General features: G+C 48.3%; 1 protein-coding gene across 1 annotated transcript in view; it reads left to right on the top strand.

Annotated features, from left to right (window-relative positions):
• The window catches only part of LOC144724370 (protein Niban 2-like), a 47,264-nt gene extending 22,454 nt beyond the window's left edge, over positions 1–24,810 (top strand). The window contains exons 4-14 of the mRNA XM_078603447.1: positions 2,744–2,852; positions 4,022–4,189; positions 5,602–5,714; positions 7,519–7,623; positions 8,930–9,092; positions 13,251–13,438; positions 14,079–14,240; positions 16,343–16,456; positions 18,077–18,184; positions 20,684–20,795; positions 23,520–24,810. Of these exons, the coding sequence (XP_078459573.1) occupies positions 2,744–2,852; positions 4,022–4,189; positions 5,602–5,714; positions 7,519–7,623; positions 8,930–9,092; positions 13,251–13,438; positions 14,079–14,240; positions 16,343–16,456; positions 18,077–18,184; positions 20,684–20,795; positions 23,520–24,430 (2,253 nt within the window). The 3' untranslated portion in view covers positions 24,431–24,810. The remainder of the gene's footprint in view (positions 1–2,743; positions 2,853–4,021; positions 4,190–5,601; positions 5,715–7,518; positions 7,624–8,929; positions 9,093–13,250; positions 13,439–14,078; positions 14,241–16,342; positions 16,457–18,076; positions 18,185–20,683; positions 20,796–23,519) is intronic.
• Positions 24,811–25,119: the final 309 nt, after the last annotated feature.

The following is a 25,119-nucleotide window of genomic DNA, read 5'->3' as shown; positions in this document are numbered from 1 at the left end:
TACTGAGGGATGGTGAGAATGTTGTAGGGAATTGTAGGGAATTTCTGCTTTACTGACCTGGTCAAGGCTTGTGATAACATCAATAGGTCAGGGCTCTAGGTTATTATTCGTGCTTTTGGGGTCGCTGGCCCTCTTCTCACGATCATGTTCCATATGAAGCTCCAGGTCCTCTCAGCCACAGTCATGCCCTCCCTACTCTATGCCTGCGAAACCTGGACCCCTCTTTAAGGAACATCTGCACTGGTTTGAAACATTCAGGCAGGCCTGCCTACGATCCATCCTTGGTTTAACCAGGTTAAAACGTGCGAGGAGCTCAAAGATCTTTGTAAGATCTGGACACGACTTTGTGTGCTGTATGAGCATAAGCATTGGGTGTGGTGGCAGCCACACCACTCCCTCCTGTACCGTGTCAACCTCAATAGGTTTTTGCAAGCAACACTTTCCCTCGTGACCGAAAAAGTCAAATTGCAGAGTGTTTTGTCTGAGAATAGAGTTTCCCCTTTTTTCTGGCAACAAAACAGTTGTTAAGATGTTAAAACACCGAACTGAAAGAAAGCTGTCTCTTGTGTGGACCAATCGGTTTCAAAGACAATGCACTTACTGTCAGAGTATTTTTTTTTTGCATTCTGACCACAAGTATATATGGTTAATGCAGACATGATTCCTTGTAAAAGGTTTCAGCTTGGTGTTTTAACATCTTAACACCTGTTTTGTTGCCAGGAAAAAGGAAAAAACCTATTCTCATATTTTGGTACTGGCAAAGGAGGTCCCGTAAAGTTTTTTGTCTATGCGTGTATTCGTGGACATGCACGGTTTAATTCATTCACGTGTTCAGGCAAAGCACAGTTGCAGCACCGTGTTTTCTGCTCCGGCCCACTAAACACAATGTCTGTTGTGGTGAATGTCACACACGCGTGGAGGAGGTAATGGGAGGAGGTCTGTGTGCTGTGTTTTCTCTACGTGTGTTCACAACAAATGCAATACCGAGTGTTGCTTTACAAACCGGTCTGTCATGTTAGGACAAAGTATGGTTTGTGTGCTAGGAGGAGCGAGCATATGAGGTGGACGCCATTTAATAAAATGGAATGGTTATTGTTCAATTGAGCTCGTTTTGCACAATTGAGGCAAGCACGCCGCGTGAGACAATTTGGTTCCGTAAAGTGCTTTGCAGTTACAGAAATTGTTTTACAATCTGCCAGTCCGCACTGAAACACAATGGCCCGGTGCTGCGTACGATGACACGAGTTTGTTTACACCGCCGCGTGTTACCAGATGGTGCACTCATTGGCAATCTGGGCAATATTCCCACAGCACAGTGGAGGTTGGATCTAAGCGGATGCTGGTGGGGTGAGAGTGATGGCTCCCTTCTAGACCACCCAGCCCCCACCGTCCAGGAGGTGACGAGTGAGTGAACATGCTTTGTCGTCGTCGTCGCCGCTGGTGCAATTTTCCCCATAGTTATTTCCCGATCGTGCTTTTGGCGTCACGTCATTTGACAAAGAATCCCGTTGGGATTTCTCACAAAGCAGTGTAACCCTTGGTGTCATGAGAAGGGTACACAGAAGCGGATATCACAGAACTGCCTCCGATATCCCTTCGAGTGATCTTTGGTCCACAAACTAGGCTGCGGTACTCGTATGCCACGTGAGAGTAATGTTCGTGGCATGACAGTCAAGCTGACATCTTAATCCTCGGTGCTGTATATTATTTATGTGAGGTACAGTGCCGAGATTTAATGTGCGATGGTTTTGTGCATTCATTGGCGACTGGGTTGAGACCATCACCTCACGAGCAATTGAGCGCAGTGCTGTAGCGAGGGGAGGGGAGGGCGGCCATCCTGGGTGCCCCTCCAATAATGGCGCAGCCCAAATGGCTGCCACTGAATTGTCAGGAACGAATGAAGCGGTGGCGGCTGAGGTTTCAAATGTTCGAGGAGGGTGGGGTGGGGGCAGACGTGGGCAGGCACGCAATGGATGGCACCTAAACTAACACTAATTTTATTTTACCAGGCAAGGCCCACTGAGCTACATAGCTCTTTCTCAGAAGCAACCTGCCTGGCCACGGATGATAGCTCAACGAAGTGCCTTATAACATACTCTAAACGCAGGTTTCTGAATGTGGAGGGAAAAACCAGAGGACCCGGAGAAAAATCCACGTTACCACGGGGAGACCATCCAAACTCCAAATATACAGCAGGCGTCAGGGTCGGGATTGAACCCATGACCTCCTGCACGTCAGGAGAGGTAGTTAACATCTCGCCACCGTAGAACTGTACCCCGGGGGCCAATATGTCTAGCTACGGCCCTGCTCGGGGAACGCGGGGTTTAATCGCAGGCATGTTGCTGGATTCGAACCCAGGCTCACGGAGGAGGCGGGCCTTGGTTGGGTGGTGACTGGTGCCGTTGGTCACTGTCCCCCCACCCCCTTGCCGTACCGTTGGCAGAGGTCACAACCGGGTACCCGATACCCGTACCCTACCCGATACCCGGCTACCCATACCCGGCCGGGTATGGGTGCGGGTAGGCCGTGAGTCACTGGTGAGTAACCATTTGTCACTCATTTCGGGTAGGGGACGGGTACAGGTAGGGAACGGCTACCCGTACCCGGTCGGGTACGGGTACCCATTTGCGACCCTGGTGCGGCCGGGTACGGGTAAGGAATCAAATCCCGTTTGCGACCTCTGACCGTTGGCCACTGTCCCCCCCCCCCCCCCCCCCCCTTGCCGTGCCGTGCCGGCGTGCAGGCCTACAAGGACGGCGCGGAGCCCAGCGGGGTGCTCTGGTGCGCCGGCTTCCAGGTGCTGCCGTCCCTGCAGAAGTACCAGTCCCTGGTGGCCGTCTCCCCCAATGCAGGTGGGTGCGGTCGGTGAACAAGTCGCCCAGAACGACCTCGGAGGCTAGGCAGGCATTTGAGCCGGGTTATTACTTGGATGGGTGATTTGCCTGGGGAATGCTTGGTGTTGCAGCTTTGGGAATGCGTGGCGGCCAGGAGATGCCAGGATGGATATGTGTTGAATTCATCTGTGCGGCTGCTCTGAGGGTTATTCCCTCGCGTGTGTAGGTTTTTCACGCCGTTGCAGAACCCTGCGAGCGAGGCTTTCCTTGGGTAAATAAAGGGCACTGCTATTCGTGCCGATTACCTCACTCAACCCCCGCGTCTTCAAAGCAATACGGACGCGTTCTCCGGTCGTGTAATCGCCTCATCTCCCCTTGTCCCCACGTCACCTGTTATCTCGGCCCAGCTTCTGAATACCGGACACATACGTGTCACTTTTATTTGGTTTCATTTCCATCAGGAACTTGAGCGTACGTTTCATTATGTATTGGCCGTAGTGACTCGCAGATTAATCTCGTTCTTCTTTATTTTTTAGGGAAGAAACAATTCACTCAACCCGCTCCCCCCCCCCTCCCGCTTCCTGTCAATCTGATGTCTTGGAACGATCCAGGGCCCCAACATTGATCCACAAATCAATAATTATTTTGTTACTTTGTGTGGGGGGAATGGTAGCATCTTTTGTGGCTGCAGAGGTGGCTTGAACCCATAACGTACAGCGTGTATGTATCTCTGCACCAATCGATGTGTGTATTATGCTCTTACAATAACATTTTGATCTGCAGACTTTTGTAACGTACGATTCTTGTAGTGTTCAAGCACACGGTATCAACTGGGGATATTGTGCAAACAATATTCCAGTGTTGACCAATTCCCGTTTGCTTCACGGATCTAATATCGTGAAATAATCGCCTCTCGACAACAACTGTTGCCATTCACCACTAAGTGGTGGCGGCGACGTCGCCGCAGCCCTTGCGCCAGGCTAGGTGCACTTTGAGGCCACGTTGCAGTGTAGAACACTCAACTGGCAGGTCACGGGGTATACCCGGGTGTAATGGGTGAACTGATTGAACTGGGCAGAAGCACCGCCTGTGCTCACCCACCTTGCCAGAGATTGCACCCTCCAAACACTCTCTCACGGACACGTAAAAAAAAAAATTCACTCGGATACCCCGTGCGTGGATTGCAGAACCCAAGGGCAAGGTGAGTGGCTCCCCACTGTTGCACTGCCCGACCCCGTACGCCGTCTACCTGCTCCACCCGTACCGTGAGCATGTCTACCTGTGCACCCAGACGGCCGAGCGGCACTCCGAGTGCCACGCCGCCCTCAAAGACTCCATCCGGCACGTCAACGCAGGTGCGCCCCGCCGTCTTCCGCTCGTCTGCCACCTTGCTCTCCCGCTCTCAATCTCTATGTTGCACACTCGAAATGAAGGACGTGGGCAGGTGCTCCAAATCGAGGGCAAGCACATTTATTTATTGTGGTTAATATTAATCTTGTGAAGAACCGCACCGTCACTCTGTAAAATGCAACAGCGCGTGTTACACGCAGCAATTCTTCCGAGACGCCATTAACCATGTGTCTGGTTTACACGTGCGGTTATTCATTAACCTTGCCAGCCACCTACAGGCCCGACTCGGTCATCACATGCTGCTGTACACACATGCAATGATGCACAGCACAGCACATCAGGACTTTCACAGAACCACACTTTACTCCCTTGTTGCACAAGGACATAATTAAAAGAGTGATCCCTTCCTAATGTGCCACATCTTGCTCTCACTCTCTCAATCTCTCTCTCGTTCTCGCTCTCAGTCTCTCGCTCTCAGTCTCTCGCTCTCCCTTTCTCACTTTCTTGCTCTCTCACACTCACTCTCGCTTTCTCACACACTCTGTCTCGCTCTCACTCTGTTATTTGATGGCTTAATTACAGCCAGAATAGTGCTGAACGCTGGAATAACTTTGGCACGCCACATTCATCTCGCCTTATTTTGTCCCACACCTGCCTATAGTGGTGTAGGAATATTGGGTGCATTAACACGGTGATTTTATAAAGGTGTATCCTTGTGCTCCAGTGGTAGTGCCTTACGCCAATAAACCCTACGCCAAGGCAGCGTGGGGAGATATTGAGTGAGAAATTAATTTCCGAATGCGACCAAGGTTAATTAATGTGTGTGTAAGTGTGTCCATGTGAGCATTTGTATGTGTGCACACGTGTGCATTTGTAGGTGTCTGTGTGTGCGTGCGTAGTTGTTATGGGGAGCAGTTGTGTCGTGTTTAGTGCAGTGAGCAATGAACCCAGTGACCCGAGTTCGAGCCGAGTTCATCAGGTACAAATATTTGAATATGTGAAACCAGTCCTGGGCCTTCCCTAGGTCGACGTAGCCTTTAATAAGTACCTGGTGCCATGTGTAAACAAACATCAGAACTTTGGAGACAAAGGCTGCCGAGTGTGGTGCTGCCAAACACCACTTCCTCGTGTGCCATGCCGGCCTGCACAGCTGCTCACTAACAATGCTTGCCCCAAAGCTCGCATTGTTGTACAGCCAAATAAACTTAAATGGCCTTCTGTAAACAAAGAGTCTCTAAACTCGGTGTGGTTTTACCAAGTAAGTGATTTTTATTATTATTATTATTTGTTGACGTCATAAATTGTATGTTCTGTTTGCTTTTTAAGTATTTCTTAACCTATTTAGTGGGATCTCTGTCTTTGTGTCTTTGTGTGTATGCGCGCGCCCTCGCTCTCCCGCACCCTCGCCGCGGCGCAGCGGGCGTTTCCGAAAAGTTGGAGGTGCAGGCTCTGCGCGAGAGCGTGCGTCTCTACCGGCAGGAGGGCGGCGAGTTCGGCACGTGGGCCATGTGTACCGGCACCGAGGTGGAGGTGAGACTTTTATTATTAAAATTAATAAAAGTAAAATAAATATTTTACTTTTATTAATTTAAATTTTTTTACCTACGTGACTTTACCGAAAAAACCTAAGAATATGACTCCGTAATGACTTCACTTTTCCCCATGGTGGCTTTGACATTCGGCCTAACAGTGGTCCTGAGGGACTCCGAAGTTCTCTCCCGACTTTGCAAGGTTGAATTTATTATCCTGACTCCCCTGGGTGCAATCGCAGTTTTGATGAGCTTTGGAGCTTCCGCGGCTTTTAGAGTTGCGTACGTTGCTCTGTGCTCGGGCCCCCCGATTTTCTCATACACAACCACCAAGGCTCGCTTTGTTGTACGAGCTGAATAAATTTAAATGACCAAGACCCTTGTGTAAATAAAGAGTCTCTAAACTCGGTGTGGTTTTACCGAGTAAATAGTTTGCATTATCATTATTATTCGTGCTGTAATTTGTTAATTTCACATAATTATTCGTGAAATTTGCTTTTTAAGGCTTATCACGGAGACATTTATAACAGCAGCCAAACACTCTAAACGCACGTTGATTCTAAATGTGGAGGAGGAAATCCGGAGGACCCGGAGAATTTTAAACTCGCAACTGAACTGAGCCTGGCTTGGGACTACCCAGTGTTGAACTGAAAGTGACATCTGGTGCGGTGTTTCTACGTCAATGCTGGCAAGCCCACCATGCAGGCGTGGTGGTGCTACCCCACCCCACACACATACCAGGCCCTGAAGTGCAGTACAGTACTAGTTTAACAGGCGTTTGATCATATTCTGCAACTGTTTACCTGGTGGGTGGCACCGTGGTTAGCAATACATTGCGTTAAGATGTGTGTTTGCGTATTTTTTTTTGTGCGAGAGTGTGGGTGAGGTCTTTCACGTGGCCTCAACGTGCACATAGCCTGGCACAAGCGCCGTGGTGATGTCGCCGCCACTTGGTGGCGAATGGCAGTTATTGTTGAGGTCCTGAACACCTCCCCTAGGTCGACTCAGCCTCAAATGTGTGTGTGTGTGACAGAGAATGTGTGTATAGGTGTAGTCCAGGAAAAACCTCCCTCCCTCTAGGTCGACTCGGCCTCAAATATATACATGTGTGTGTGTGCCTGGTCACCTGAGTTCAATTCCTGGCCATGGCTAATGCTAGTGCCGAGCAATATTGATATCAGTCCCTCCACCCTTCACCAACCCGCACTGACCAGGGTGGTGAAGTATGATAAAAACAACAGCCCATGACTGACTTGGTCTGGGGAGGGATTCTTCCCGCAATTGATTTCCACTTTCCTGTAAACTATAATTTTACTTTCATTCACATTGTTAGTGGCAGCATCTTTATCTTCGTCCGCGCACTGTACCCACTCATCAGCAGCATTATAAATGGGCACACCACGTTTATACTCTTAGGTTTTTTCGGTAAAGTCACGTATTTTTATTATTTCTTTTTACCTACGTGACTTTACCGAAAAAACCTAAGAGTATGAATCCTTGCAGTCACGAAAGCTTCAAATCTAGACTTAACACCACGTTTAGTCGATCGGCAGGTCTGGTGGGGTAAAACGTGGGTACTCCCACCTCTAGGCAGCATGGAAGAGTAGGCCCATATCTCTAGGACCTTTTTTGCCAGTGTCAAAGTATGCAAATTAAGAATAGGTTTTACCCATCCTGGCAATAAAACCCTGGAGGGGGCATCTCTTGAGTTTTAACGGAAGCCCCTTCCGCCAGCAGTGGCGTAATTAAGTAATTGCAGGGCCGCGCCTTTCTAACTGTCGTGCACCCTCGCGTGCATTCCGCAGATCCTCAGTAACCTGGTGATGGAAGATGTCCTCCCTGCAGTGCAGACCAACTTGAAGTCCAAGCTGCGTGGTAAACCCAGCGACCAGCTCAAGGCGTGGATCCAGGTCTGTGGGGCCCGCAGACACGACGAGCACCTGGTGCACCTGTGTCAAAAACTCGGCATCAGGTGTCCCAGTACATCCACAAACACACGCCGACCACGCCACCTCCCACCTCGTCTGTGGAAGCGCTTGGGTGCATTTGACATCTTTCGTTGAACTTGTTTCAAAAGAAAAGTCTTAAGTTATTTCCAGCTCAAATGAACATCGAGATGATGCTTCTACACGCTTTTTTTTAAAATAATTCTTAGCCAGTGGTGGGAATTCCACATTCCTATTGTTGGCTTCTCCACAAAGTGGGACTGATTTTATCTACCCCGGAGGGATAATGAGCCGGGTCTACCCCCAACCAGGATTTGATCTTACGACCGTCTGATTGCGAGCCACTCGCTCTAGTGCTGAGCCGCCCATTTTCTGTGACTAAGTCACCTGGCATTCGCCCATTCTCACCAGATCTTGAAAGCTAAGCAGGTTTGAGCCTACACACTGCTTGGGCGCCACGCATAAAACTGGTGTTGTCCACTGCCCCCCGGGTTGCAATGTTTGCAGAGGGCAGTGCAGAATAATCCGCCGTTGTTACTGCACTATGCTCCAAGGTTATGCTTTCCACCTTGAATAACCCACACTAATGTGAGTCGTGAAGTACGGTCACATATCCTCTATGACCCAAACGGCATGGGGACACTTTCATTCAAGAGTGGATTGACAAAAGGGGCTGTACTCGGCACAATGATAGACTGTCATGGAGTACGAATTATTGCCGCGAGGCACTGTCTCTAGAGTACAGGGTACGCTTATCCATAATAAAACCTCCTGTTATTGTACCATGTGCTCCTAAATTATCCATAGAGCAGGATAATAACAATGATATGCATGGACTCAAAGTTGTTGCAGTATCATGCATCCGCACAAGCCATAGCAGCAGATGGGAATACCGGAGGCACAAATGGAAAATTAAATCTTCTCCGGTGTTCGAATGTGTGTCACTCGGGACACTCCGCTACTGCAGTCAATCATCTGGCCCGACCACCTCAACGTAAAATTAGAACCGTTGCTGTGCCTCAACACCAGCCACACGAAGAACAAAGTCGAGATGGATCTTGGCTGGGTGCCATAATAATTGTACGGTTGGCGTTCCGGATTGCTCTGGCTGAAATGAAGCACCGGCCGTAGAGCCGCACGGGCTCATCGAACCAGATTATCCACTGTCCCCCCCTGTGTCATCGTGCTGAACATAACCACTGGTCGGGGGAACAGGGCGGGGGGCGGGGAGCAACAAAGACGATCGGCTGTGCGCGCTTCTGTGCCGCAGGTGAAGGACAGCATTTACGGGCAGGTGCGTAACCAGGTGAAGCCCAGGTACCAGGCGCTCGTCAAGGAGTGCGCCGAGGGCCGCCCGAGGGTCGAAGGGCTCGTCCGCTCCGACCTCAACGAGATCCTCGCCTGCAAGGAGCAGCTGCAGCGCAAGATCCGAGGTGCGGGGATCGATGCGCGTTCGACGCTGGGGGCCGCGCGGTGGTAGCGCTTGCGTCCCACGGCAGGGAGTGCCACGGTTAGATTGCCGACTCGGGCGCCTTCCTGTGTGGAGTATTGGATATTCTCTCTCCTGCTGTTCTGCATGGGTTTCCTCCCGGATTCTCTGGTTTCTTCTTGTAGATAAAACAACTAATATTGCACACGATCTAACTGGTATTAGCAAAATATCTCAATACTAACCAGATATCTGCAAATTGCTCAATTGGGATTGCAAATAGCACATCGTTCCATATTGCAAAAGTTGGCAGAATCCTCCTGAAAAAGAGTTTTAAGACTCGGTGAGGCTTCTCTGGGTATACAAGATAAATGAAGTAAATATGACGGCCGCTGCCTGTCCTATCACCTGTCCCACAGCTTTGCCGTGGCGAAGATTCACGTCTTATTCCATGTTTTTTTAAATTATATTTCAAATAACAGTGAATGCAGAAACGTACATAAACAGGATACGCGACTTTCATATGCTACTAACAATTTTTATTTTTACTAGGTAAGGCCCACTGAGCTTTATAATAGCTCTTTTTTCAGAAGCGACGTGGCCACAAATGATGGCCCAATGAAGTGGCTTATCATGTCCGAAATGTGTAGCAGCCAAATACTCTCAATGCACGTTTCTAATTAACCGACACAGATATTCGGCATAGATATCCGGCACAACCCAGTGCAACGCTAATGGTCTCGCTCGTTGCTCATCTAGGCAACAACAGGAGAAGCCATAACTCGCTACCAGTGAGAGCCCGGTTTAATCACAGATGGCGTCCTGGACTCAAACCCAGGGTCCTCAGCGGTGACGGCTCAGTGGCCTGACCTCCGCGCCACCTGACCACCACTCAGATTCGCATCTTGAAGAAACGGCCGGGATATTTTGCATCCGCTTAGCGCAATGTTCTTAATTGCAAGGCCCGCGGGCCACTGGCGAATCCTGACGGTTCCTGACGTGCGCCCCCTTCCCCCGATAATACACAACTTGTGAAAACACCCCCCATAATCATCATGGTGCTGCTGTCAAACCCCAATGGTTTCAACTGTGTAGCGGCCCTCGCACCGATGGTGTTTCATCGGCGAAAGTGGCCTCCCTTCTGAAACTTAGTGAAGAATGCTGGCTTAAGTGAGTTGTTTCGTCATCGGGGTGGAGAAGTCGGTTATTGTGTCTCTGCATGTCTGACTAGTGATGCAAATTTGGAACGAAAACTTTTCTCAATGTGAGAATCTGGCTGACAACGCAGGGATTATTACACGTCCACGTTTTGCGTAGAAACACTGTGGCTGATGAAAATACATAGCTCTCTCTTGAGATATATAGATATAGCAAATGCCTGCACACTTTAATGACCTTGTGAAAAATTAGTATTTCCTCGGTGTGCTGTCTGTCTCTTGTTTGTTCTGTCTGCAGCAATTATAATCAATATTCTGGTGATAGCATTTAATTACTTGGGGATGTAATCTGCACCATAATTGGTGCCCTTTCAGTGAGAACACATTTTTTGCATACTATCCTTCGGGGTACACGGTGTCTTAAGATGGCATCTCTCTGCGACTTACGCTTGGTTGATTGCACACGTATGTGATGATCATAACAATTACTTCGAGTAACTATTCAAGTGTAGGTATGATTTCGATTGAAAGCTTTCGTGATTTCAGGGATTCATCTTCTTGGTTTTTTCGGTAAAGTCACGTAGAAGGGAAATAACAAAATAATAAAAATATAACATAATAAAATAATTCTCACGACGTTTCGGCCACAACGCAAGCAGCCGTCCTCAGGTGAAGACAGCGTCTCCCCGACAGACCTGTTCTTCACCTGAGGACGGCTGCTTGCGTTGTGGCCGAAACGTCGTGAGAATTATTTTATTATGTTTTATTCATTTTATTTTATTATTTCCCTTCTACGTGACTTTACCGAAAGAACCAAGAAGATGTAGGTATGATGCCTAATGTGCAATGCCTGTAAATGTTTTATATGCTTCCCCTGTTTTATTTGTGTGTGGGGAGTGGTGGCGCAGCGGTTAGCACGCTGCGCTATGAACCTGGCGGCCAGAGTTCAATTCCCGCTCGTGGCCAAGATCGGTGATGATTCTCTGAACCGGTCCTGGGCATCCCTTAGGTCGACTCAGCCACTAATGAGTACCTGGTGTGGTGTGTCAACATCAACACTGGGGAGACAAAGGCGGCCGGGCATTGTGCTGGCCACCCACTCCGTCGTGCACTGTGTCGGCATTCATAGGTGTTACTCGCTAAGGGCAATTGCCCTTGACAGTCTATTAAAGGCTATATTGGGGATCTTTGTCTCTCTGTGTATGTATATTGAACTTCTTTCACACCGTGCGTAGCCAACCGTGCTTATTGTGCTGTCTATTGTGCTGTCTATTGTGTCTCTGTGTACATCTAGCCGAGTGCACCTAGCCTGGTACAAGCACTGTGGTGCTGTCACTCCCACTTAGTGGCGAATGGCAGCTGTTGTTTTGTGTGTCCATACGTGTAGTGATGATGCCGTCGTACCACTACACACTGCCTATAAACTCTGGCCACCCAGGTTCAATCCCAGAGTATACATATCGCCAGTGGCCATTCACATCTTGAGAAGCCTTTCACCTGCCCCAGGTCTTTCTTTCCCCAATGTTTTTTTAAATTTCTGCGATCGTCATTGTGTAATTAGACTAAAAAGCCGTTCAGAAATCTCACCGAGCAATGAATCCCATATGTCTGAGAACAGCCCCTGGTACATATAATTCACAAGACTTCCAAAAAAGTCCTTCAATAGATTTGTTGCATGACTGTCAAACCGATATTTGTAATTCTCTGAGCTAGACATTAGCCAAATAAAGTGCAAAAACCAAATGTAATGTTTTTTTGTGTGTGCAGCCATGCGGAGTCCATCAATCTCGGTACACTTGAATGCTGCCGTTATGATTGTTATTTATTACTGGCAAGACCCTGGCAACCCGGTGTGTTGCTGACACCCAGGTCTGATAAGAGCGGGGGGGGGGGGGGCGAAATCGGGTCCAACTCCAAGCTCAAGGGGGCACCCAAATATTACAAGAATAAATATTATTTATTTACATGGGAATGAATGTTGGCACCCAGCCAACATTTTGTACAGGGCCCCAAATATCCGTCTCGCTGACGGCCACCACCACCTTGCTTGCCATATCGGCCAGCTGGCTCTGTGGTGGAGTGACCGGCTCGCAATCGGAGTTCAAATCCTGGTTGGGGGGGGGGTTGACTCAGCCATTTATCATGCCAGCGTCCATATGATCAGTTCCACTTTGTGGGGGAGCCAACGGTGATACTCTGGCCCTCACATCGTCCCAGGGTCCTGAGATGGCTGGTCTTGGGTCTTGAGCTACAACTGGCCCCGATCGGCCAGGGAGCTGCCCTTTTATGCCTCGTCCCCAACGAGGGGTGGGGTTGTGTGCGCCCCCAGATATCCCACAGAGCACACACCCCCCCCCCCCCCCCGTTGGTGGCGCCAAGGGGCTTAAGCGTCTGGGTTGCCTAGGGTCCCAGAGCCCCCAGCAGCCCCTCCCCTCTTATGTCACTACATATGGAACGTCACGTGGAACTTCCAGCGCTTGGCTCCATGATGTAAATAGGTGGTGGGCGAGCGCCGTTGACTCTGGCGGCAGCCTTAGTAGGTGCTCGCACGCGGCACTTGCGCCCGACCGTGTGTTCGTGAGAGTGGCTGAGCCGGGGGGGGGGGACCTCTGCACGTGCGTGTGTGAGCACTGGCGCAGCGTCTCGCGCATCTCGCTATGAGCCTGGTAACTCGAGTTCGAGTCCCGGCTCACGGCCACCTCCAACACCAGGTATGATTACCGTATTTTCCCGCATATAGCCCGCATACGCATATATGCGGGAAAATACGGTATTTGAACGAGTCCTGGGTCTCCTCTAGGTTCGACTCTGCCTCAAATGAGTACCTGGTGTGATGTGAAAACATTGCCACTAGGGAGAAAAAGGCGGTGTGGCGTGGCGTGGCATGGCGTTGGCCACCCACCCCCCTCGTGTGCTGTACCGATCTTCACAGGTGCTCGCCAACAGCACTTGCCCCAACAGTCTGTTAAGTCTATACGGGGGGATCTTTGTCTGTGTATTTACAGCCTGGGTCGCCCCCAGCGCCGAGCCGTTCTGGAGGAGCCAGGTGCAGCAGGACTTGCCGACTCTGCTCGAGAGCCTCGCGGACCCCGTGGGCGAGGGCTTCTCCCAGCTGCGCGTTCTCTTCGTCGGCAAAACCTCCGAGATTATCGCCGAGGTCAAGAACGGCGCCAATAACGACCAGATCGGCAAGGTAAGGGCCTCTGCCGTCACCGCCGGATACCCTCCACCGGAATGTTGACCGCTACGGGATTCGACGGCGTTCTACGTAGAGCGAGCAGTTAACATTCGGAAGGTTGCGGGTTCTAATCCTAGTTGGGGGTTGACTTGGTGGCCACATCATCCCTTGGTGGTCTATGAAATGACCACCACTTTGTTGGGAAGCTGAGTTGGTTGTCCAATGTAGAGGTTTGCTCCTGCCACAGGGATGTATGAATTTCCACCACTGGTGATCCTCATTTTATCAAACCCGGAGGCATAAGGGGCGAAGTCAACCCCCAACCCGGCTTTGAACTCACAAATTTAGATCGCCAGCCATGGGCTCTACCGCTGAGCCAACGTTAATAGGCGCTCACTAACATCACCAACCCCTACAGTGTTTAAAGTGTCAAATGCGGGATCGTTGTGCCATGAATGACCTTGGCTAGTTTCCAGGCAGGTTGCCAGTGGGCTCCTAGTTGCTCAAAGCTGTTTGCATCTCCAATTGCACCCCCTATTCGCACGGTTGGCTACGTGCAGTGCGAAAGAAGTTCAACATGCTGACGTACAAAGCAGCACTCTCCGCTTAAGACTGCCTGCGTGCGTGTGCGTGCGTGATCCCCTGTACGGCACAGCTGATGTCCAAGCTGAAAGTTCTTCCGTACAACGTGGTGGCCATGAAACCCAGCTACAAGAATGTGGAGGGGCTGTGGGAGCACAAAGAGAGGCTGCGTCAGACGTTCAATTTCACGACACTCGACACGCTCATCGACCACGCTCAGCGACTCATGCAGCAGGTGAAGCATGTGCTCCCCCAACTCCCCCCGCTCCCCCCCCCCCATCTCTCTCCCGCCCCCACATCCTATTAGCACGGTTGGCTACGTACGTTGCAAAAGAAGACATTAATACTTGCGTTTCCCACGTGTGTGGCTGCTTGGGCGCTATCTAAAACACGTTTATCTAAAACACGTTTGCTACGCCCGTCAAAATAATTGCTCCTGCATGGGAATTTGAAAGACATTGCGCAAGAGGCGACTGTCCGACTCGTGTCCACGTGCAGCTTGAAGTGGGGGGCCGTGGCGGGGGGGGGGGGTTACCTCCCCCCTGCTTTGCCTTACGAGTGCTCGGTGTGGGCGCTTGGCCCCCACCGGAATGTCATCTCGACACCGCACTGCTCCGTGTGCTTTTATCGCTGGAGACATTTTTTACTGTTCTGGCCAAATGTGCCCCCCCCACCCCACAAGGCCATAAGGAGAACCAGGGGGGACCCCTGTGCATTTGTCGAGATTATTCGCCGATATCCACAGCGACAGGATCACTTAGTATCACACCACTGCATGTAGTGTTGCCCCACCATTAACGTCACGAGATTATCGATGCTTGTATATTAATTGCGGTCTTTTAACTTTTGTTTGAGGTTTTTTCTTCTTTTATTATTTGTTTTTTTAATGAATAGATTCTGCTTTTAAAATCATTGAACTAGTGTCTAATTAGTGGCCTTGTAAAATACTTTAGTGAAATTAAACTACAGATCCCTAGTTTTATAGAAAGACCTGTGCCCCACAGCTCGTAAGAAATTTGGCCCCGTAACAATCTTACACCTTGCCCCCGTCCCCCACCCTCCCCCGAACAAAAACATTACTTATAATGTGAACTCGTAGTTTATTTGTCTTCAGGGCTCTACTTGCCACTGACAGTAAAGCCGTTTTCTGTCGTCGTTTCTAAAAACGTGAGAGCAACACGCCGTCCCTGAGGCTGTCCCCAGAGTCGAAGATGCCAGCGTGTTTGCGTCCATGCACAGCGTCATCTGGCTTTAGCACCATTCAGAGGCCTTGTCACGTGCAACCCACAATACCAAATGGACGCAAACCACAAAAGCATTCCTGATTCTCACTGCGGGCTTGCTAGGATAAATTAAATGCTTTAAGCAGCAGCTCGGGCAAGAATATTCGTGCCTCGTTGTGAAAGCTTGCGAAGGATATTTGCGGCGAATTTAAGCAGCCCAAGGGGGGTGACATTTCCACAATTGCAACAGCGCAAATCCACGGAGCCGCACGGCTCCCGAATCTGCGGTCTACTCTCCTCTGAGGAGACGCCACAGCACCGTACGGCTCGTATGAGGCAGGCCCGCTGCTCACTGTGTGACACAAGATGGTTTAATGCTTGCCACTGAAAATCCGCGACTTCACTCCTGGGGAGTGGTGCGTGGGCAACGTGTGATTAATATCCCACGCGTTGCGCCGAGAACAGCTTCGTAAAGTCAGCGTTTTTTTGCGGCTGCGGTTTATGCCACGCACTCGCTCACACGCACGCAGTGAAAGTTTGGATTTATCGAGTGCCTTACAAGCAGCTGTGTCTCAATACGCTGCACAAAGAGTGGGGCCCACGTGCATTACTGGGAAGCACCGAAAACAGGGGAGCTCTAGATTTTTATATTTTAAACACTTTATATGTAGCAACGTGTCATTGTCAGAGGCGAAGAAGAAAGTATTTGGCCTAGGCTTATAATAGAAGCAGGGAATCTGCATTGCAGATGGCTGGAGAGAGGGAGTTGCAGATGCCGGGGTCCGTAGTAGAGAAGCGGTGATATCCTCCGGAGGAGAGAAGTAGACCGGGGCAAGTGGACGTAGGATCTCGAGGCCTGCAAGTGAAGTCTTGTAGGGGAGTCCAGGATCGCAGTGGAGGGATCGGAGTATCGGTGCGATGTCGCATTTATGGGCGCGGCCGAGGAGTCTTGTGGCGGCATTCGTGGATTGTTTGGAGTTCTGAGAAGGGCGACTTGAGGAGGTCGTTGAGAAGCGAGTTGTGGCTGCCAAGGCTGGGGGTGATGGTACGTGACGGCATTGGTGCAAGAGGTGATCATGGAAAATCGTAACCGATGATGCGATGTCTCTCGCAGTTGCTGGATAGCGCTGTGCACACCTTTGAGCAGCTGACGCATCACAACATGTCCAAGGGCTCTGGGAATGCACTGACATCCCTCCTGCAAAAGGCACAGGACCGTGTGCTCAAGGTACCAAAGTTCTCAAAAAAATTTTTTTCACTTTTCACCCATTGCCCCCATGCATACATCATTTTCGTGCCACTGCTCGTTGAAGGGACCTCCTCTAGAGGGGGGGGGAGCTTTAAACAAGAGCCCCACCCACCCCTAGAGGGGGCGTTGGCCTACTCTTCCCGTACTAACACCGCGTTGACTGGAGGCGTGGACACGTGATCTCACTGTGTGTTGTGGCCTTCATGACCTGGGGATATGTTGGGGCGGGGGGCGTGTGGCGGTGGGAGGGCAGAGGGCACAGGGACGAGTGATATCAATTGGGGGGCAGCAATACCAAAGGCGGTTCGGAGACACTGGTTCAGGCAAACTAACTCGGCAGAGTGGGTGAGTCATTAAGAATGCAGGTGGGAATTTCTCTTGAGTCGGCGTACGGTGATGCCAAAATCCGTGGCCCAAAGTGCGGATGAAACGGTCTGTCAGAGATCCTCCTGTCATTGAGAAACGACACATCCAAGGCCGCGTGCACTTAACCCTCACGACTCGGGGAAATATTTGAACACACGTCACACCACCACCTGCCCCTTCACTGCAGAAAACAGGTGCCGTGCTTCGTGCTGTGGAAAGAATTTGTTCCACACCTAACATGAGGTGCACCCCAAGATTAGACCTCCCCCACTCGCCACCACTTTCGGATCTTGTCATTTGATAGTCATACCTGACTTGCCTTTATCCCCCGTGTATCTATGCGTGCACCTCAGATTCATACCATGGAATGCACGTAGTAAAGCGTTTTTTATAACTAAAAGCGCCTCCGGTTGGAAATGCATTTCTTGTGGCATTGCTCGGTACGAGGCACTTGCCGCTGAGGCTTGCCTACCGACGTCACAGACGACCTGCCCACGCCGTGTTTGTCATTGTGGCGCTTGGTGAAGGGCGGGGAGGGGGTAGCGGAGAGCGGGGGAGGGGGATAAAAAGTGGGTGGCCAAATTATCGATGCTTCCCAAGCGTGTGCTGTAGCATTAAATTAAAATTTAAGGCTGCAACATTTAAAAAAAACTCTCCAGTGTGCAACTGTGGTCATTCAGAACTAAGTTTCCCCCCCGGTCGTGGCTTCCGATGAGTCACTGGAGCCACACCCGCCCCAAAAAATTACCCAAACCACTGAGGTGTTGAACCGCCGGCAAATGTGCCACAGGCGTCTTAAGGTATCCGGGACTCGGCAAAACAAGAAAACATTGGGGCCGTTCGGTACATGTAAATATAAAAGCTTGCAAAAAAACTAAATCGTCTTCCACGCAACTTGTCTTATTTGATTTGCGTCCGGTTGTTGATGCAAGAACTTTTACAAAATGATTACATTTACATTATAATGGGCAGGACGTGGTTTCCTCCCTGTGCTGGAACCAGTGTGGTGTTCAATTCTATTCTCTCACCTTTTTTCTGAAATTTTTATTTGGATTACATTCCTGTTCCCCCTCCCAATGCTCCCCGTTGTAACCTTTATCTATTGAACATTTCCGCTCCCTGCCATTTCCTATTCATCTCAAATATTTGTTGAATGTAGTAATTCTTCCCATTTTTCTATGCTACACCTTCCTGTCTCTCCCCGTGTCAATTCCCCCCCCCCCCCCCCCCCAGAAATACGACTATGACAGCAGCACTGTGAGGAAGAAGTTCTTCCAAGAGGCTTTGCTACAAATCACCTTCCCTTGCGTTCTCAAGAAGCTGGCACCCACTTGTAAACAGGTAAGGTGCAGCATTGCCGATGCCACATTTTTTACATTGCATAAAAAAACATTCATCGGTTCCTAATGCAGAAGGGGATGTGTTTTTTTGTACACGTTTCTGTGTTTTTTTTTCCTTCAACTTGTGGTTTTCCGGCCTCTGCTGTTTTTCTCCTACAATTGGTTGTCATAGCAGATGTTTCGTTATCTGAACGGCATTGACTATGAAATTGTGACTGCTTGTATCACAAAGGCAAGATTATGTCTCCATGTACTGACCCTGCATTTATCCACTGTTTAAATGCCTCGAACTCCAAGAGCCTTAAATTATACCTCTTCTCAACTGTTTAAAGCGAACCCCCTGTGGCAGCTGTGCATGTGTGACACGTGGTAAAAATGGACATTCGTCTGGGATAGGGGGCGATGATTGCTATGCGTAATCCCAGGAGTTATTTGCAGGTAATTTTTCAAAATTTGGTAAATTTTGACTGGCACTAGTTCACAATGGCCTAATCTTCTCAAATGAGGCAATGGGGTTTTCAACGTCTAATGTGAAGCAGACGGCTCTTATTTCATGGTTGATACACCCGCAGTATTAACTGTGTGCGCCGTGGTCTGTTTGTGGCAGTTTGAGTGGTACCACTCAATAGAGGGGGAATAAGTGATGGTCAGAAGCTTTTTTTTACTTTTTCAAATGAAAGTGATCTTCGCAGGATAACAACGGTACCTTTACTTGGATGCTGGGAGTTATGACTTTGAAGGTTACTTTAAAGGGTTACATTTTCAGTTATCCAAATGTGTTGAAAGCCTTTGTACAGTCACAGGTAACGCTGCTGTCAAATGTGCCAACACCTTTGAGGAATTGTCAGACACCCATTTTGTTACGCGCGCGTGAACCTTAAAGGTCGTTGGCGGCGTGGTTAGAAAACTGCGCGATGAACCCCCGGAAGCCTGAGTTTGATTCAACGGCCATGGACGTTGCCGAGCAATATTTCAACGGGTCATGCCCATCTTCTTGGTTCTTTCGGTAAAGTCACGTAGAAGGGAAATAATAAAAATAAAACATAATAAAATAATTATCACGACGTTTCGGCCACAACGCAAGCAGCTGTCCTCAGGTGAAGACCAGGTCTGTCGGGGAGACAGTGTCTGACCATTGCCAGTGTGGCCTTGCGTCTGACGCTGTCTCCCCGACAGACCTGGTTTTAACCTGAGGACGGCTGCTTGCGTTGTGGCCGAAACGTCGTGAGAATGATTTTATGTTTTATTTTTATTATTTTATTATTTCCCTTCTACGTGACTTTACCGAAAGAACCAAGAAGATGAATCCCTGCAGTCACGAAAGCTTTAAATCGGGTCATGCCCACCCGCAATCCTTGCCTCACCAACACTTACTGATCTGCGTGGCGACGTATGGTCAAGCAACCAACATAATCTACGTGGCGTGGAGAGGCTGTTGTCCAGCGGTGGATTGGCAAAGTGCTGTACAGAAAAAGTGACTATTTACAAGCAAGTGAGAGACCGTTGGTATCTCTAACGTCTCTTTTGCATGGTAGTTCTGGGTGCAAAACTTTACAGGAACTTTAGTGGCCAAACAGCAATATGCCAGCGATGACGATATGTGAGCACTTAGAAACTGGATGGAACATGCTAATTCCACTACCTCTGTTTTCTGGGAAAACAACACATTCATGCATTTTTAAACAGAATAACATTGGTGGCGGACCATCCACGAGACGGCTGCTTTTTAATCCCATGGGCATAATGTTTGAACGTTCACTATCAGAGCATCATATTTGAGCACTCGGCTGTATTCTTCTGCTGGCAATAAGAGCACAACAGCACTATAAACCGCTGCTGTATAAACATAACCGTTACAATGGCGTAAAAGAAACAAATGCCGTTGCTTTGATGTCAATTAATGCAAGGCACGATGCTAAAAACGAGCTGCTTGCACAGCCCATTGAGCTGATGGGTTTATTTTTTTGCGATGCTTTAAAAGCACACCGACATTCACAAAACTGCTCCCCAAACAGCATCAAGAACAGAAAGGACGTGAACGGAAATGCACCTTCAGATGCTTGCTTTCGAGCAGAGAACTGGACCATTTGTATAAGTGTGCTGTTTGGATTGAGGACCATTGCCAGTGTGGCCTTGCGTCAGTGGTGGATCCAAGTGAGAGCGGACTATGGGATCCCCACCCCCCCGATCAACCTCCTTGGGAAGTTATAAAATCTGTCTACGACTTATATCCGGTTACATTTTGCCATACCTGTATGTTGTTTTGTGTTGGTTATTCTCCTCTGAATATTTCAGCTTTTGGGAAATGCCAATGGCAGATTGACCGATGCTAAAACCTGCATAATCTCATTTCGAACCCCATCAAAAAGCAGAGCGATGGAGAGATACATTTACGACTTTTAACCATATACAGACAAAGAAGAATTGCATTATTTCTAAACCGAAGACCTCCTGGCATGCACTCACGGGCCTGCTTGTTTTTTTGCCCTCTGTGTCCCAGGGTCTCGGTAAATATGAAGAGGATGTCTACACAGAGTATGTGCGGGTCCTCTTCCTCCCAAACATCTATGAGGAGGCCCTTCTGCAGATCGTGGCACCCGACATCGCTAAGGGTAAGAAATAGGGCAGCTTCCTATTTATAGACCACTTTATTTTATATTTTTTTCTCCAAGGCACTCCTGGTATCAATTGCAGGGCCAGTGGAACACCCACTGAGAGTAGAGCAATATATCCTGGCAGGGGACAGCATTCCAACTCGGACGCCAGAATGTCTCCCATTGTCTCATTCCGCAAACCTCCCCCGTAGAGAACAATCTTCAACTGCAGAATCAACACTTTTTTTTTAATCCTCAGCTGCCAACACCATTATTTTGTACTGTCATAACCGGGTCGCGCATCCACCGAATTAAAGTTGCAGATACCAATTTAGGGACGGGGTTTTTTTTTCCGTGCAACTGTCTGCGGGGTGGGTTAAACCATCAACGTGAGAATCGTTTTGACGCGGCGGTCAGGCGACCTGCGGTTTGAATCACGGATCTCGGAGATGACGGCCGAGTGCCCCGACACCGGCATTAATCCTCCCGGCCATCCAGCCACATCAGATGACAGTTTTTTTGATTGCTTACAGCGGGGGCACCTGACCTGCGTGTTCTGATCCAAAACGGGTCACCGGGGTTCACACGACAGACCAATGGGGTTGCGCACATCGCTCGCAAGAACACGACTGCAAATTGATATCGATGTACCTCATTACTCGTACACAAAAAAAAATGTATGTATCCATTAGGCTGTTCTATCTCGATCGCTCTCCGTCTTCTGCCGTTTCCTTTCACGAAGCGCTATTGTGCAACATAGTTTCTGCGTATGACTGCCTGTTTCTCCCTGCCTGTTATGTGCACATTTAAGTTTCGACCAAAAAATATATATTGCATTGCAATAACATTTTATAGGTTTTCCAAAATCACACTAATGACCACAACATGTTACATTTCCTGAGTACAGTATATGTGGCAGACATCATTACATTATCTGGTGTACATACTGAATATACAGTATATCAAATACGGTATATAAATACTGCGTCCAATCCAGTATAAACTTGTGTATGCATTCAACAAGCACAGCATGGGCACTCTTTGCACATTTATTGTGCAGCCCAAGATTGGGTTGTAAATTTACTGAGTAATGTTATGCAGGTGTGGATGCCAAATAGTGTGAGCTCATAGGTAACGTGCACGTCCTCATAGTTGTCCGGTGAATCTTCTGTTCAGCATTTTCGTGACATTTGAAACATGACGTGAGTTGATGACACCATGCCTAGATACCACAAATATGTTTGTAGATGCATCTTTTTTTCTAAGCAACCTGTTTTGTCCAGATCTCAAGTGCAAAAGAGATGCAGTGACTCAATTGGCTAGCAACTGGATTTGAAAGCCATTCCAAAATTAGGACTTGTGTGCTGCAAGTGCTGTTTATGAACCAATTTTGTGTTCTCTGGTGGTGTAATGGAGATTGATATTTGTGTCCTGTAACAATTTAAATGCCACCAATTCTTACCACACGTGATACAGCCCCAAATTGTGAGAAAATGTAGAGTTGTACACAAAACTGAGCCGCAGTTTAAATCACCTTTGCACCAACCAATCATTTAGTCGTCACTCGAAAACACAGTGACCGTGAAAAGAATGATGACTTCGGTATGCTGTCGGAATTCTACAGAACATTTTCGTTTTCAGTTCGAGTATTATTCAAAGCACACTTTAAAATTATACTTTAAAAAATGACAATTTAATTAGTAAGATCATCAAGGTTATAATTATTTTGCTGAAATAGGTAACAGGGGTCTGTTTATTTTACAGTCCATTCAGTGACTTGTGGTATGCAGTGATGTATCAGTTTATCGATTAACATGTACCGTCATCTTATGCTCATCGTACATGAATGTAATATTTTATTCAGAATTCATGCAATATACCACTATTACATGTTTATGCAGCGAACATAATCGTATATTTGGCACGTAATTTTTTTGAAAGCAAAAAACATGATACAAACGAAATTTAAATTAATCAATGTTTTAATAGCATCTCACACACATTGACATTTCTATTACTGGCAGAGCGAATGGGGCTTTGTGTTTGCGTGGTGGTGGTGTACAGCATTAGACTTTATATTAACGATTTACTGAAATGTTTAGTCCATGTTTGCATCTCAGACTTACGCCTTCAACTTTTTAGTGTAAGAGATGGCTGGGTGGGTTAAGAAGTAAGAATGCTGAGCCTGCACAGCTAGAATGTTTGGTTGAAATCTGGACAGCTGCCCTTATTAATTTGGTTCTCAAGTGTAGCGAATTGATGGTCTTAGTCCGGTCTCCATTGACAACACAAAAAAGGACACATCATATAAAATGTAATTTTGCTATTGATTTGGCAAAAATTCTCTAAAATAAAATAATAAAATACAAATTTTCTATATGACAGTCAAACAATATCATAACACAGTGTGTGGGAAAATGTACCACATACTGTGTAAATTATTAAAGAAAAATACTACTTGATTTCGGCAGGCATTCTCCTACATATGGGGTCTACTGCTCTGTGAGATTTCGAAAATGTCCATGACAAATGAGTCCGATACGATAGTTGGAATAGGGGAAAAAATAAAAAAATCGAATCCAAATTTATTTAAATGACCACTTGTGTATATATGTATTAGTTGAATTTCTCTCGCACCATACATAGCCAACTTTGCTAATCGGAGGTGCGGGGGAAGGACAACAAAACACTTCATATCTTTTTCCGTTTGGATGACTTTTCACGTTCGGATTGTTGTCGCAGTGATTCGAGCAGCCACGAACGAGAACAAGCACAAGCTCTTCCGTGACAGCGTGATGATACCGGCAGACAGTGAGCCAAACCTGCTGGCGCGTCTCGCCAATGAGCAGACACCCTGGAAGGCCGCTCGTTTCAGTGCCTTCAACCCACAGGCTCGCTCCTCCGACGACCTAGATAGGGAGCCAGGTGAGATCGCCATTGAGGAAGAAGAGGAGGAGGAAAGCCCGGAAAATAGATCACCGGTCGCCGCAAGCAACACGCCCTCGGTCATGCAGAAGAAGGAAGCAGTCTCTGCTTCCGCGGGAGAATTTCAAAGTGAGCGAGAGAAGCATCGGAAAGTTGAAATCCCACAGGTGGTGCTGCACAAGGCGCCCTCTCGAGAGCAAGAAGGGTTTGACGTTTCGGAAGACAGCGTTTTCGACAGCGACCTTGAGAACGGCTTCGATGAATCTCCGGCCGTGGCACGTCGATCCGCCTCGCCGAAACACCAGAGCCCGAGCAAAGGCACCGGCACGGATGCGCCCACGCAGACGATGACCCTACTCGATCAGGCCGAACCAAAGTGGCACCGCAATTCGGACGGTGACGTCTCGGAGATTCTGGATGCCTTGACCGTGGTGCGCCTGCCGGTCGAGGAGTTTTCGGACGTTGGTGGCCCGGCGGTGATGCGGGGGGGCAGCAGGAAGAAGTCCTCTTACAGAGGTTCAACAGAGGATGCACACACCGAGGTCGAGGTGGAGTATCGGTCTCTGCAGGACAATGTGGATGGAAAAGGGGGGGGCGATGCACGCAGTCGTGATGAACAGCAGGAAAATGCGAATGTGTGCAATGGGTTTGCCAATGCATCCCCGGCCCTTGAAAAAAAAGATGATGATGATGATGAAGAAGAAGAGGCAAACGATTCTGTTTTTTAGCAACTGTGAAATTACAATTTTACAGCGGAGCACAAAACCTGACAACGGCCATTTTTGCTACTTTGTTAAATGTTAGAGGAGCAACATAGGTATTATAAATATGCTTAATTTTCCTAAGTGGAAAGAGGTGATTCATTATGGGGAATGTTCAACGTGTAAGCAAGTTTCAGACAATTTGCCAGTTTCCACCACTCCACTTGCCACTTCTAAACTTGTATATAGAAAGAATGACAAACAAATCATACAATTGCTATTACAAGGAAGGTCTTTTTTATTTTTATTAAAATAACTTGGTATATTACTAAGGGGGGTTTATTGTTACAAGAGTGCGCATTAAAATGTCACCAAGTTTGATTCATTGCCACTCAACAGCTACAGAAAAAAAAGGTATTTTTACATTGTGAACAGAAACACTCGTGTAAATTGTGGCAATTTTTTGTTATACATGCATTCCGTACGAATAGTTTTTAGCACCAATATTTTCACAGGGATTATTTGTTTTCTGAAAAATGTTGCATGACGTGTTTTATTCCAGCGCAGGTATTCTTGGTATCAGAAAATGTTCCTTTAAAACATAATTATATTACAACACACCATCTTAAGTGGCACCTGTGGTGCCACAGCGACGGGGCCGCTCGGCCGAGCCAGGGAGCCGCCCGGCTTCCACCGCCGCACTGCCCCCCATCACC

The sequence above is a fragment of the Lampetra planeri genome, chromosome 20 (assembly GCF_965212315.1).
Source record: "Lampetra planeri chromosome 20, kcLamPlan1.2.h2, whole genome shotgun sequence".
Classification (NCBI taxonomy): Eukaryota; Metazoa; Chordata; class Hyperoartia; order Petromyzontiformes; family Petromyzontidae; genus Lampetra; species Lampetra planeri.
Note: the sequence above shows the minus strand (reverse complement) of the source record. Positions and strands in the feature narration are given on the sequence as shown.